We start from the raw sequence: 14,220 nt of genomic DNA on the forward strand, positions 1-14,220 counted from the left end.
TGAATGTAACCCTGAGCTGCCAGTGCAGAGCGAGGAAGTGCAAGTTCTCTGGCACTGAAGGCTTACATTATTACAGACCATTACAGGACACCACAATTATATCCGACAGGACCGGAATAATGGACACGCCAATTAGACACCCGCTTAAGGTCTACAGGGGGCCCAAAATGCATAAATGAGACAAGAAGAAGAGCCTGTATCTGTCTGTCTCTGAACGTGCCCCTCTTTCTGTCCGCCTCATGAGGTGTATTGGGGACCCCCCAAATGGAAGCCTCACCTAGGACCCACCAGGATATTTATCTGACTGATTCAGAGGGACAGTTACAACCCAGTTTTGGAACAAACTAAACAAAAAAACACACACTTGATTTAATTGGAAAATAATAATTTACATGCACTTGTACAAAAGTTTAAAAAAAGTCAGGACTAAGGACACATTCAGTTCCTGAGGTTTCGTTGAGATTCATGATTAGCTGTTGTACATAATTAAATGCTTTCTGGATGCCTAATGTTGAATACTTTTCTTTACAAAAACTCCTTTAGTATAATCTTTGCATTTGTCGTTTGCTTTCAATTAATTAAAAAGGATGTTTTATACATTTTGAGGTAAATAAGCTTCGTCAAATATACAACCCTGTTGGACTTATTCAAGATTATCTTACATTCCTGACGCAAGGGAAGATTTGCACTGTAAGTATAGGGAGACACGGTCGTTTTTTTCAAGGTTTCAGAAATGTGTAAATCTAGACGTAGAATAACCAGTAAAACTTGATACCCTGCCTAAGAAATGCTCAGATAATGTCTAATCTAAGTTACAAAACAGTTTGATCTCGGGTGTCCATTCTCCATCTGGCACAGCCCCATGTGGTTACAGATCTGAGACATTTAAATAAAATGATATAACAAAGCAACATGTTGGCAAAGTAAAAGGGTCTTCTATGAAGAGAATATTCTAAGTACTGCCATCCAGTCTATAATCATTGGCAGGAAGGCAACAATGCAGCAGGGAATATTCCTCCCAATTTAATAGCCCTTTTTTGCAGCTGACTGCTTCAAAGCGGCAATTTCAACCCCGTTTTGCAGCTCTGGGACAGTTTCGTGCTCTCAGTTCCGCAGAAGTCTCTGCATGGTTGATTTTGATATTTTCTTTAAACTGCTCAACTTTAGCATTTTCCCCTTCTCCAAAATGATGTGACATTAATGCACCTTTCATTCGTTATTAAAAAAAAAAAGTCAGTGGATTATAGTCTATTAACAATCAACTGTGGTTTTCCCCGCTACACCCATGGTCAAGCGTTCCACTGAAATGCCATGTCCTTACTGGGTTTGTCCTAAACAGCAAGCAGGGCCATTTCCCTACTTGCAGGGTCAGTACCATTTCCTATCACTTTTTTAGCCCATTTATGAAGGCGACTATATAGAGGTAACCCTTTGTTTTCCCTATACAGGTAAACACCTGTTATTTCATTCCATTGAGGGGTTGATTGGGCATCCTCCACTCGGTATTCGTTGACTAGCTCCTTTTCCTCTTTGTCCAAAGCCACAAAGCCAAAAAACTCCTTAACGTTGCTGGCGGCGAGGATGTTTGCATGAACTTCAGCTGTGCGGTGGAAGAGTTGGTTTTCGCAGGAACGGTACTGAGCCCAATATGCCTCCTGATGGTAACTTAAGGGTGAACAGCAACGATGCATGCACTTGAGCAAAAATATGGTCGAGGCAACTACTGCAATCAATATCCAGCCGAGAAACTGTAAGAGAATCAGATAACAAAAAGGGTGAACACACACGATACCCAACAAGCTCTGAGAAACCCCTTCCATGACCACATAAAATATATCTATATAAGTGTCAAAAGGAGTGCTAGAGGGCGTGGCTAAATGCATACAACAAAAAACAGACGAAGATTCCCAAAGCTACATCCACTGTGACAAAAATACACAGTGCAATACCTATATATTCTCTTGAAATAAGGGTCATTTAGTTGAACCCATTGGCCAAAGCATCGTAAGCCTGCTGCCACTTACAAGGCATGACCGCAGCAGGTCCTAACACTCCCTGGGTTAAAATTCTTAGAAACCTGTATAATTACAGGAAGAATGATCACATTGGATCTGTCGTAACCTGGCAAAATGAAACTGACCGTACATGGTGATGATATCGGAGACCTTTGCAGACACAATTCCGCAAGGAGGGATCGAAGTGACTGATAGAGGGAAGATCTTTCCCAAAATGTTGTACGGTTGTATTATGTGCAAAACATATTTATGCCATGATGGAATAGCAAGATTACAGGGTGTTTCAGCGGCTTAATCTCATTACATTGGACCTGTCTGGAAATGCCAGGACTATGTGGAAATCAGGTAATAAGACATTGCCGGCACACTGTTCTGTACAGCGGAGGGAGTGCACATACTACATATACGTGTGCTCTCCAAATTAAGACACCTGTGGCCTTTTGTAAATTGAGCTCCTTAATTTCGCTTAACCAAAGAAAGATTCTACGTGCTCTTTTTCAGGGTTTTGTGCAAAAACGTCTGCAATATTTACATATGAGATATTACTAAACCACGTCCAAGTTTCATACCTCCTTAAAAGGGGAGCGGGGGGGAGAAAGGGGAGCGGGGGGAGGGAGAAAGGGGAGAGGGGGGGGAGAAAGGGGAGCGGGGGGGGGAGAAAGGGGAGTGGGGAGAAAGGGGAGTGGGGAGAAAGGGGAGCGGGGGGGGAGAAAGGGGAGCGGGGGGGGAGAAAGGGGAGCGGGGGGGGAGAAAGGGGAGCGGGGGGGAGAAAGGGGAGCGGGGGGGGAGAAAGGGGAGCGGGGGGGGGAGAAAGGGGAGCGGGGGGGGGAGAAAGGGGAGCGGGGGGGGGAGAAAGGGGAGCGGGGGGGGGAGAAAGGGGAGCGGGGGGGGGAGAAAGGGGAGCGGGGGGGGGAGAAAGGGGAGCGGGGGGGGGGAGAAAGGGGAGCGGGGGGGGGAGAAAGGGGAGCGGGGGGGGAGAAAGGGGAGCGGGGGGGGGAGAAAGGGGAGCGGGGGGGGAGAAAGGGGAGCGGGGGGGGGAGAAAGGGGAGCGGGGGGGGGGGAGAAAGGGGAGCGGGGGGGGGGAGAAAGGGGAGCGGGGGGGGGGAGAAAGGGGAGCGGGGGGGGGGAGAAAGGGGAGCGGGGGGAGAAAGGGGAGCGGGGGGGAGAAAGGGGAGCGGGGGGGGAGAGAGGGGAGCGGGGGGGGGGAGAGAGGGGAGCGGGGGGGAGAGAGGGGAGCGGGGGGGGAGAGAGGGGAGCGGGGGGGGAGAGAGGGGAGCGGGGGGGGAGAGAGGGGAGCGGGGGGGGAGAGAGGGGAGCGGGGGGGGAGAGAGGGGAGCGGGGGGGAGAGAGGGGAGCGGGGGGGAGAGAGGGGAGCGGGGGGGAGAAAGGGGAGGGGGGGGGGAGAAAGGGGGGGGGGGGGAGAAAGGGGGGGGGGGAGAAAGGGGAGGGGGGGGAGAAAGGGGAGGGGGGGGAGAAAGGGGAGCGGGGGGGGGGAGAAAGGGGAGCGGGGGGGGGGAGAAAGGGGAGCGGGGGGGGGAGAAAGGGGAGCGGGGGGGGGGGAGAAAGGGGAGCGGGGGGGGAGAAAGGGGAGCGGGGGGGGGGGAGAAAGGGGAGCGGGGGGGGGGAAAGGGGAGCGGGGGGGGGGAAAGGGGAGTGGGGGGGGTGGAGAGCAGTGGGCATATGTATTGTCATAATTTATGTATGGGCATTTCCCCCCCTCCTCCGTGCGTCCGTCCCCCTGCTGGTTCGGCTGGTGGCCCCTCCCGTTCCCCGTGACTCCCCCCCCCCCCGTTCCCCGTGACTCCACCCCCCCCCGTTCCCCGTGACTCCCCCCCTCCCCCATTCCCTGTGACTCGCGCTCCCCCCCCCCCGGCGCCCGCTTGGTCCCCCGATGTGCCGTCCTGCTGAGTGAGGCGTGCAGGCGGCTGCAGGAAGCGCCCTGTGTGGGCCTAAGACTCGCGCTCCCCCCCCCCCCGGCGCCCGCTCGATGTGGCGTCTGGCTGAGCGGCGGTAGGAAGCGCCCTGTGTGTGTGGGCCTGAGGCTGAGGCGGGACGCGCAGTGGGCCTGAGGCTGAGGCAGCATGAGCAGTGGGCCTGAGGCTGAGGCGGGACGCGCAGTGGGCCTGAGGCTGAGGCGGGACGCACAGTGACTTACCTGAGCGGGTGGTAGCGCCGGGGAGGTAAGGGAGCGGCTGGGGTAGGAGGGCCGCGCTTCCCGTCCGGAGCCAGTGCAGGACGGCGCACGTGAGGGGGGGGGGGGGGGAGGGGGTCGGACAGAGGGTGTGTGTGTGTGTGTGTGTGTATAGAGCTGCTGTGTTGTGTGTGTGTGTGTGTGTGTGTATAGAGCTGCTGTGTTGTGTGTGTGTGTGTGTATAGAGCTGCTGTGTTGTGTGTGTGTGTGTGTGTGTATAGAGCTGCTGTGTTGTGTGTGTGTGTGTGTGTGTGTGTGTATAGAGCTGCTGTGTTGTGTGTGTGGGTGTGTGTGTATAGAGCTGCTGTGTTGTGTGTGTGTGTGTGTGTATAGAGCTGCTGTGTTGTGTGTGTGTGTGTGTGTGTGTATAGAGCTGCTGTGTTGTGTGTGTGTGTGTGTATATAGAGCTGCTGTGTTGTGTGTGTGTGTGTGTATAGAGCTGCTGTGTTGTGTGTGTGTGTGTGTGTATAGAGCTGCTGTGTTGTGTGTGTGTGTGTGTGTGTGTGTGTGTATAGAGCTGCTGTGTTGTGTGTGTGTGTAGAGCTGCTGTGTTGTGTGTGTGTGTGTGTGTGTGTATAGAGCTGCTGTGTTGTGTGTGTGTGTGTGTGTGTGTATAGAGCTGCTGTGTTGTGTGTGTGTGTGTGTGTGTGTATAGAGCTGCTGTGTTGTGTGTGTGTGTGTGTGTATAGAGCTGCTGTGTTGTGTGTGTGTGTGTGTGTGTGTGTATAGAGCTGCTGTGTTGTGTGTGTGTGTAGAGCTGCTGTGTTGTGTGTGTGTGTGTGTGTAGAGCTGCTGTGTTTTGTGTGTGTGTGTGTGTATAGAGCTGCTGTGTTGTGTGTGTGTGTGTGTGTGTGTGTGTATAGAGCTGCTGTGTTGTGTGTGTGTGTGTGTATAGAGCTGCTGTGTTGTGTGTGTGTGTGCGTGTGTAGAGCTGCTGTGTTGTGTGTGTGTGTGTGTGTATAGAGCTGCTGTGTTGTGTGTGTGTGTGTAGAGCTGCTGTGTTGTGTGTGTGTATAGAGCTGCTGTGTTGTGTGTGTGTGTGTGTGTGTGTGTATAGAGCTGCTGTGTTGTGTGTGTGTGTGTGTGTGGGCCGTCACTCCGCCTCAGGCCAATGAGAGGTGTGCGGGGGCGGGCGACCCAAGGGACCAATGAGATTTCCCCTAGGGACACCGGACATCCAGGCAGGCAAACATACAGTGCTTTCACTAATATAGTATAAGATAAGCCTGTTCATTTAATGTAACCATGTATTGTTATCATAACTCTGTGCCCAGGACACACTTGAAAACGAGAGGTAACTCTCAATGGATTACTTCCTGGTAAAACATTTAATTCCCCCAACGAAATCCCTGTTCACCTTGTACTAATCTACATGTTAGTGGCACCATCCATTCTATGGTCAGCAACCTTGCAAAAGGTCATGGCCTTACCAAATGGGTAACATTGACAGAATGTCAAAAAAGCAAGAGAAGTTTGTTAGCTTAGTAGAGTAAGTGCCAGTAAAATGAATCACTGATTTCATCGTAACATTGCAAAACACTCTGTTACATATCTACACTGTACCATGTATTGTGCTGTGAGGAAAATTGTAGTGTTATTAATTTTTTTTTATATATATATTAGCACCCTGCACCTTTCTAAAGAGATGTTCTGCTAAGAAAATATTGTAACATCCAGTGAGTGTTACAAAGATAATGACACGATTAGTAAATGCCCAGTGAATAATTAATTAACTTTACCCTAAACATTCACTTACTCTATTTATTAATCCTGTAACTTGATTAAAGTTGCACTTGATTCTAACATTTGCTCCCACTGCTAAACCTGATACCATGGAAATCCAATTTCCCAGAATCCCAAACCTTCTTATATCAGCTTATGAAATTGTAGTGTAGGATACCAGTAACTGCAGGTCAGGGGGCTCAACTCCAGTCCTCAAGCCTCCCCCCCCCCCAGTCAGGTTTTCAGGATTTCCCTGCTTCAGCACAAGTGGCTCAATCAGAGGGTCAGTCATTGACTGAGCCTCTGATTGCATATCCCAGCTTCAGCACAGGTGGTGAAAAATGCAGAGCACTGCAGACAATTCAGAATAAAGGAGGAACGGGAAACCCGACTTGATAAAAAAAAAAAAATTATATATATAAAATTGCCTTTATTGAATCATAGACATGTTATAAACAGAATAATGACTAAAGCTGGAGCTCACAGGCGGCTCACGCCATTTGGGGGCTTTCTCAAGGAGAAAGCGAGGGAAAGCACCCTAGTGATGCTAAACGTGTGGGAGCGCTCCAGCATTGGACATTTTTTTGTTTTTAACATGTCTATGATTGAATAAAGCCAATTTCTATATATATTTTGTTTATCAAGTCAGGTTTCCCGCGCCTCCTATCTCCGAATTATCTGCAGTGCTCCACATTTACCACTCCTCTGTGTCCATCCATTCACCCGGAAACGCGCTTTCAGAGACGGATCTTCATTCACGGACTTAAGCTGCACCAATGCGGGTCTCAGTACGACCGCTAGCAACCACCTAGAAGACCGCCTGAACCGGAGACCCAAGAACTAATGCAGGAGGTAAGCATAGCTTATTTGCCCTCCATGCAGAGTATGTCCTGTATAGGTGCCTCATTCGGAGGATGTTTATATGATTTAAGTCTCTATCATTGACATTTGTTCTACATATTGAGCTCCACAGAGCCCGACTCGACTCTTGGAAGCACAGGATAGTATCTCTCTGTTTTGCTGAAGCAGGTATATCTTGAAAACCTGACTTGTTGAGGGGGCTTGAAGGCTGGAGTTGAGCGCCCCTGGTATAGGTAGTGGGTAGTGAATTTATTTTCACCCCCCAATGTTTGTGATATCCTTCCAATTTACCCCTGTCACAGCTCTGAATATGTGGTGGGCTCACCCAATACCAAACAGAAGTTACCAAACAAAAAATCTGATCACCTGAGATTCGTATTTCAATCTTCGTATCACTTCTTCCTTGTAGACTAGAACTTCGGCCGGCGTATCTTTACAGGAGAATCTAGCCATAGTGTCAGGTCCGTATTCAAGAGGGAAGTTATGAAAAGCGATGGGATTTAGGAATTCACTCCTGGCACACACATAGGCTTCTCCACGGAGCAAAGAAATCACCGACCAAGTGACGGGGGCCACCGCTGCTCTCCCTGCAATGGATCCAAACAACAAGAAAGTAGCTGGCGTCGAGCAGTTCTTTAGCGCCCGTTTCCGGCACTCCGCCACCACATTCCACGTGTGGTTATTTAACATTATCCCAACAAGAAACAAGACCAGTGCCGGGACTCCGATGGCAGCCAGTCCATACATGTAGTTCCTCCCTGGAGAACAAGGACAGTGAAAAGCCACCACAGAGAACAGCTCCTGACTGCCCACTGTACCCAGAGCAATAAGTCCATTAAATATCATAACATCTCTGCTCTTAAAGAACAGAGAGAAGAATTTCAAGTTTTCTGATATGATGGAAGCCATTGTGTGTCTTGGGTGTCACGATCCAGCCACTGAAGGAATGTTAAGTCTTCACACTGAAAAACAACAACAAAAAATGACTGTTTCAGCAATACGTGGAATCATTACTTTTTCTGCAGAAGATTGTTAAAAAGTAAGTGTAAGTCTGCGGCCATTGTCAGGGGAGATGGCGTGGAGGCATGCACGCGCGATCACAAAGCCTAAAGGCAATGATTGCAGCCATAGACCGCGCGTGCGACAGAGCGAGGAATCAGCTAAATTTGATTCTATTGCGCGATGGCCAGGTCACGTGAGCGGTTCGCCCAATGAGAACGAACCATCTCTGTGACGTCACGGCCATGCCCCCTTACACACCTCCCCGTCGCGTCTACCCTGGCGCTAAAAAGCGAGTGACGTCACGTGCACGGACGCGAGCGCACGGTCACCATGGTCGCAGCCTAAGTTTTGTTACAAAGTAGTATCAGTATAAAAATACCAGCTTGTTTTGCCTAGTGTCTGACAACACGTTGCAAGGCCATATTAAATGTTCTTCCCCTTGTGCATGCAAAGAACATACCCCCTTATTTAATATTGTGAGAAGCGAGATAATGCATCGACTCCCGCACACTCATTTCTATCCGAATGAATGGTTCTCTGCGTGTTACCACACTTCTAGGAGGACACAGTGTAGGGTTTCTGGACTTGTGGCTCACAGGTTTAATTCGGCCCACTGAGTGCTGTGCAGAGGTCAGTAAAGCTGTTAGCTGGGAGAACAAGTGCAATTAAACAGGAGCAAAAGTGCAATACTTCACACTAACAGGTGCTTTCAAGCTAAGCTACTGTAAATATATATGGTATAGATCAGGAGTTGCCAACTCCAGTCCTCAAAGGGCACTAACAGGTTTTCAGAAAATCCCTGCTTCAGCTCAGGTGGCCCAATCAGTGGCTCAGTCATAGACTAAAAACTTGACCTGTTGGTGGCCCTTGAGGACTGGGAGTTGGCCACCCCTGGTTTAGATGCTATGAACACAGGTCAAATATTTTACTTACCAGCAATGCGGGAGTTCACACCGAAAAGAACATCTTCAGAGGGTCTGTCAATCACTGCACTGGTTCCCGAAGTCGTGCCCCACAATGCCTTGCAAAGCGTTATGGGAAGCGATTTCAGTAAACAGAGAGATTGACAGCTCTTTTTCCAAAGAGGCTCTGTAGCAGCTGCAGTCCTTCAACACCACAAGTCACCTCCCCCCACCCCCTCCCTACCCCCCATTTTCCACTATTCCTGGGAAAGTGGATTTATTGAGCCCTTGGTATAACTGTCTGCATTTAACAAAATATTGGGGGGGGGGAATAATTTTGTCATTTTATTTTTAAACATCCCATTTGGAATATGAGTTGCATAGCAATACCATAGAGTTTATCTATTTATACTTTTTTCTGACCAAGCTATTTCCTCCGTCTTTCCCCTGTCTCACCGCTTCCTTTTGATCTCTGGCTACAATGCACGCCAGGAAGGTCTGTAGCTATAGATGAAGCCAGTTGAATGGTGAGAAAGAAATATGAATTATTAAAAGATATGGTGGCAGAAGGGGAGTTTTTAGGTTAGTAAAGTGTCCCAACTGTGTGTGCAAAATGTGTCGCGATTTGTTTTTCCAGAGGGGGGTGGAGGGGGAGGGGGAAAGGGGGAAGAAAAAAAAAGACAGATCAATTTTGTAGAGGGCCCATTGACTTATATACCTCCAAATATAGACCATTGTACTGCATGTGTGGAGATAGAATGCCTGGGAAATAAGTTACATTTAAATATGCAAATATTCTCATTTATACATGCAACGTTATGTACCGCAACATCATATCTGTGCAATGAAAAGGTACAATTCTCCAAAACTGAACTCTCTGTATTGTATCCCTGGACATATTGGAAAATAACATTTCAGTAAAGAGATGTAGTTAGTAAGAACAAACAGGACAGCGCTTCAGGAAACCTTCATGCTGTGCCTTTTGAAACACACTTGCACAATGTTCCAAGTATTACCTTAATCTAAGGCCAGGAAGTGTCGGGGCACGAAAATCCGATGAAAAGTATAAGTCCCATGTATTCAGACGAGCTTCAAACAGCAATGGGATTCATGTATGTAGGGGATTGAATGAATGCAGTGAGACCACTAAGTCACCGGTCATACTGTATGCCGGCATCATCTCTCAGTTGGAAGACACCGCCACAGAATGTCAGCAGAAACAAAGATGGGGTACTCACGGGATTCATTGCTGTGCCATGATCAACGTGCACTAGCCAGTGTCGGTACAAGATTGAAGAGAGAAAAATGGCGTCGCACAGTCGGAAGTAATACACCGACGGCTGGTAAGTAAGCTCTATGAAAAATGTATTGGCTCATGTGGCACAGGGTTAAAACACACTAACGCGTTTCACGTCCAATCGTAGAAAGTAGATCTTTGATAAAGCGCGATCGGGCGTGAAACGCATTACAGTGTGTTTTATCCCATGCTACATGAGCCAATACATTTTTCATAGAGCTTAATTACCAGCCGTCGGTGTATTACTTCCGACTGTGCAACGCCATCTCTCTTCAATGTTATATTTCAGTAAAGAATGAAAGATAAAAACCGCTGTACAATATATAGTCTTTCCAGGTCTGCCACATTGATTAAAGTAGCAATCCTATAGTGCAGGGGGCTCAACTCCAGTGCTCAAGCCCTCCAACAGGTCAGGTTTTCAGGATTTCCCAGCTTCAGCACAGGTGGCTCAATCAGTCCCTGCGTCAGCACAGGTGGCTAAATCAGAGGCTCAGTCTTTTCCTGAGCCTCTGATTGAGTCGCCTGTGCTGAAGCTGGGATATCCTGAAAACCTGACCTTTTGGGAGGGGGGCTGGAGGACAGCTCCCTTGCTATAGTGCGCCATAATACAACCAGGAGACCTTCAGTTGACATTCAGCCCTGTATTTGTGTGTCACAGCAAAGTTCTGGTTCTGACTTATCCTACTCCCAGAAATAACAGGAACATAGAACCACGAGTAAGACCTAGAACGTCACGCTGGTCGGTACCCCTGGACAAGCATCACCTATTGCTGTTTTACGCATGCTGCAAACCCCATTGAGCTCTATTCCGCTATTAACAAGAGTGCTGCACCCAAAACCGTTTTCTTCACAGTTGTTTCGGAAAAACATAAAGTCATTAAAGTTGATCCTGTAAGTCAAATGTAATTATGGGAGGAATCTGGATTCTGCTCTACAACAGAAGAAGCCTTAGTGAGTTGCTATGTAGTCATAGCACTGTGGCTAATACTAAACACATAAATCTTGCCCCCTGCAGACGCACTTACCAGAACGCCCTCCTACTGTTCTTCCTATCTACCAAGTAGATTGTAAGCTCTACGGAGCAGGGACTCTTCTTCCTAAATGTTACTTTTATGTCTGAAGCACTTATTCACACGATCTGTTATTTATATGATTGTCACGTGTATTACTACTGTGAAGCGTGATGTACATTAATGGCGCTATATAAAGACATACATACATATTTATTATTGCATTATAATGCAGCATGGTAATTCCAAGGGAGGGGAGGGGGCATGTCCTGTACATGAACAGATACTTACAGTTTCCCGTTCAAGAAGCTCATTCTTCATTTCATGCTTTGTTTTGCAACAAAATGTTCAATGATATACCCCAACCATCAGAACATGTCGCCCCGTGTGTCTTTACATGCATACCTCTCCCATTCCAAAACATGCACAAACCTGCCTGCACGGGGCACACTGCACAGATACCGAGAGAGAGAAAATGTGCTGAATACAAAAGAAGAACGATACGTTTTGTAGATGTGCATACGATTAAAGAAGTTGTAATGTACATTTGCCCAGAAAGTTACAGCACAATCATTTTGGAGCAGTTATATATTGCTGTATTGCACTTTCATTCACATATCACCAACAGTAATTAACATCTTTCTTTTTCAGATTTGTTGCCTTGCAATTTATGCCAAGTATATATTATTAATACCCTTTATTTGTAAAGCGCCAACATATTCCGCAGCGCAGTACAGCGCGGCACAGAGTCACATTAATTACATAAACTGAAGACACAAGTAAGGACAGACAAGAGCAAACAGATACAGAAGGTAATGAGGGCCTGGGGCATGAGAGCTTACACTCTAGAAAAGGAATAAGGGGAGTGTGTGTGTGACACACACACACACACACACACACACACACACACACACACACACACACACACACACACACACACACACACACTCTCTCTGAAGATTTTATTAAGTTTCCTTCCACCTATTTCACTGTATTAATCGCACCTCTGGGGAGAGATTCTCCCGCCTGATCTCTTTCGGTTATCCTGCCATGTTTTGTCTTCTATAAGGGACAGGTAATAATGACAGCATATATTGCACACAATTTGTGGGGACAGGCTATCCTGGGGCAAAAAGTGCACAAATGCGATGGAATGTGTAATGCTGATTGGCACCGTTTATTAACCAAACCATATTTACGTCTAATTTTATTCTAAATGGTAAGCAAAAATATTGGGTGGGTTTTATCATCTGTATTTTATGGTTTTAGATGATAAGACTGTTTGGCAGCACTCAGAGCACCAGATAAAGCTTTATCGACTTGCAATTATGGTGCAATTCATATTAATTTGAACAAAATACAAATAAGACAGTTACTTTTTAAGGGTGTTTGAATCTAAGATTTTGTTCTTTTGGCCCGCTATGTGGAACTGTGTCTTTAAGGCGAGATCAATTGATCCAAAAGCTAAACAGAGAATTAAACAACTTTTAAATGAATACGTGGTTATTCTAATTAGTATTTAGGGCCAACATAATGATCCCTGAAACTGTAGCAATGAATAAGCAGCTTGCCACTTAATATATCCCATACGTCCATTCCTAGTTAGTACAGGCCAAGTTTGTCTATCTTTTCCCATCTCCTCTGTATGAACATCTGAATTATTCTTTACTATTATACGTAAAAAGAAAAGGAAAAAAAAAGTCACACAACCAAAGTAAAGAAACAAGGCAGCCTTACTACTGCAAAAAAATAAATTAAAAAACAACTGGTTTCAGCTGTGTGGAAAACGGAAAGGAAACTTTGATCAGTGCCCCATTTCCCTAAAAGCACACACACATTTTCCACTTAACTTTCACAAGACTTTAGCAAGACAACCCCAGCATTTGAGACAAGAAGAGTGCATTCTTTCTTCCTTTGCAAAGTTAGAGACAGCATTGAAGTCCTCTTCTTAGCATATATACTACAGAATTTGGGATTGTTTCTCGTGTCTAAAAACAACTTACTTGCCAGTTGTGCCTGCACACACCATCCCCTTCTGCTGCAATCTCTTGCCTCCTGGATGGGAGATCTCTGGAAGGGGCTGCTGGTGTAGGCGAGGTCTGCAGCTCTGCAGCCAGGGAGGCGTGTGCATAGGATATGACATACAATCCATGCTAAGAAGGGGGGCTCTCTCAAGTTCAACAACAGAATTTGGTGTTATTATTATTATTCTGCAGTGTGGTACAAGGAGGGAACAGCAGTAATATAAACAGAGTGACAAAATATGTAAGCAAATTAATGCACACCAATACAATAAGTACTGAGGTCTCTGCTCATAGTTTCATAGTAGTAGTTACATTGTCACATAGGGGTAGTTACAGAGTAGTAGTTACATAGTTACATAGTAGTAATTACAGAGTTACATAGTTAGATAGTAGTTACATAGTCACATAGAGGTAGTTACAGAGTAGTAGTTACATAGTTACATAATAGTAGTTACATAGATAGTAGTTGCATAGTCACATAGGAGTAGTTAGAGTTACAGAGTAATAGTTACATGGTTACATAGTAGTAGTTACATAGTTACAGAGTTAGATAGTTAAATAGTCACATAGGAGTAGTTAGAGTTACATGGTTACATAGTAGTAGTTACATAGGTACATAGTTACATATTAGTAGTTACATAGTTACATAGTAGATGAGGTTCAAAAAAAGACATATGTCCATCATGTTCAACCTATGCTAAATTTAGATGACAGATACTCACCTTATATTCTCGTGAGAGCTTACAATATACATTGTACAAATTGCTTTCCTTTCAACACAAAAGTATTAAGAACGTGTCACAAATGCTGCAATATTTTGAATTTCAGAAACATTGACTTTGTGGGGTGTTCCTCTGTCACTCAAATATCTGTCAGTCCAATAAGCTCCAGTGTCAGACTCTCTTCTGCGATAGGAATCTGCAGTGTCTTCAGGTCTTCAGGGCTTTCTACTGGATGACCCCGACAGCCATTTTTATTTTTTCCTTGACTTTTACTGGCACATTAAAAGGAAAAGTGTATTGGGAGCTGGAGTTTAGAATATCAGTGATTAGCTCCAGAGGTCCCAGTTCCTATTGTGAGAGAATAAAAAGGGAGGGCTGTTGCTTAAATGTAGGCAAAACGTGAAAATAACCGGGTGCTCTTTCAATATATGTGACAATGTGACAGCGACTGACTAAGGTAGGTTAAATCAAATA

General features: G+C 46.3%; 1 protein-coding gene across 2 annotated transcripts; it reads right to left on the reverse strand.

The window, feature by feature from the left end:
* Positions 1–355: 355 nt before the first annotated feature.
* On the reverse strand, positions 356–13,103 carry CALHM2 (calcium homeostasis modulator family member 2). Of its 2 annotated transcripts, XM_075612525.1 has the most exons (4): positions 13,004–13,089; positions 11,292–11,450; positions 7,156–7,751; positions 356–1,748 (listed from the first exon to the last, which is right to left on the reverse strand). In XM_075612525.1, the coding sequence occupies exons 3-4, from the start codon at positions 7,696–7,698 to the stop codon at positions 1,332–1,334; spliced, it is 960 nt and encodes a 319-aa protein (XP_075468640.1). In that variant the 5' UTR covers positions 7,699–7,751; positions 11,292–11,450; positions 13,004–13,089; the 3' UTR covers positions 356–1,331. The 2 variants fall into 2 exon arrangements, with proteins under 2 accessions (XP_075468640.1, XP_075468639.1); XM_075612524.1 differs by lacking the exon at positions 11,292–11,450 and having other exon boundaries at positions 13,004–13,103.
* Between the last annotated feature and the right edge of the window lie 1,117 nt (positions 13,104–14,220).

The sequence above is a fragment of the Ascaphus truei genome, chromosome 8, assembly GCF_040206685.1.
Source record: "Ascaphus truei isolate aAscTru1 chromosome 8, aAscTru1.hap1, whole genome shotgun sequence".
NCBI classification, from domain to species: Eukaryota; Metazoa; Chordata; class Amphibia; order Anura; family Ascaphidae; genus Ascaphus; species Ascaphus truei.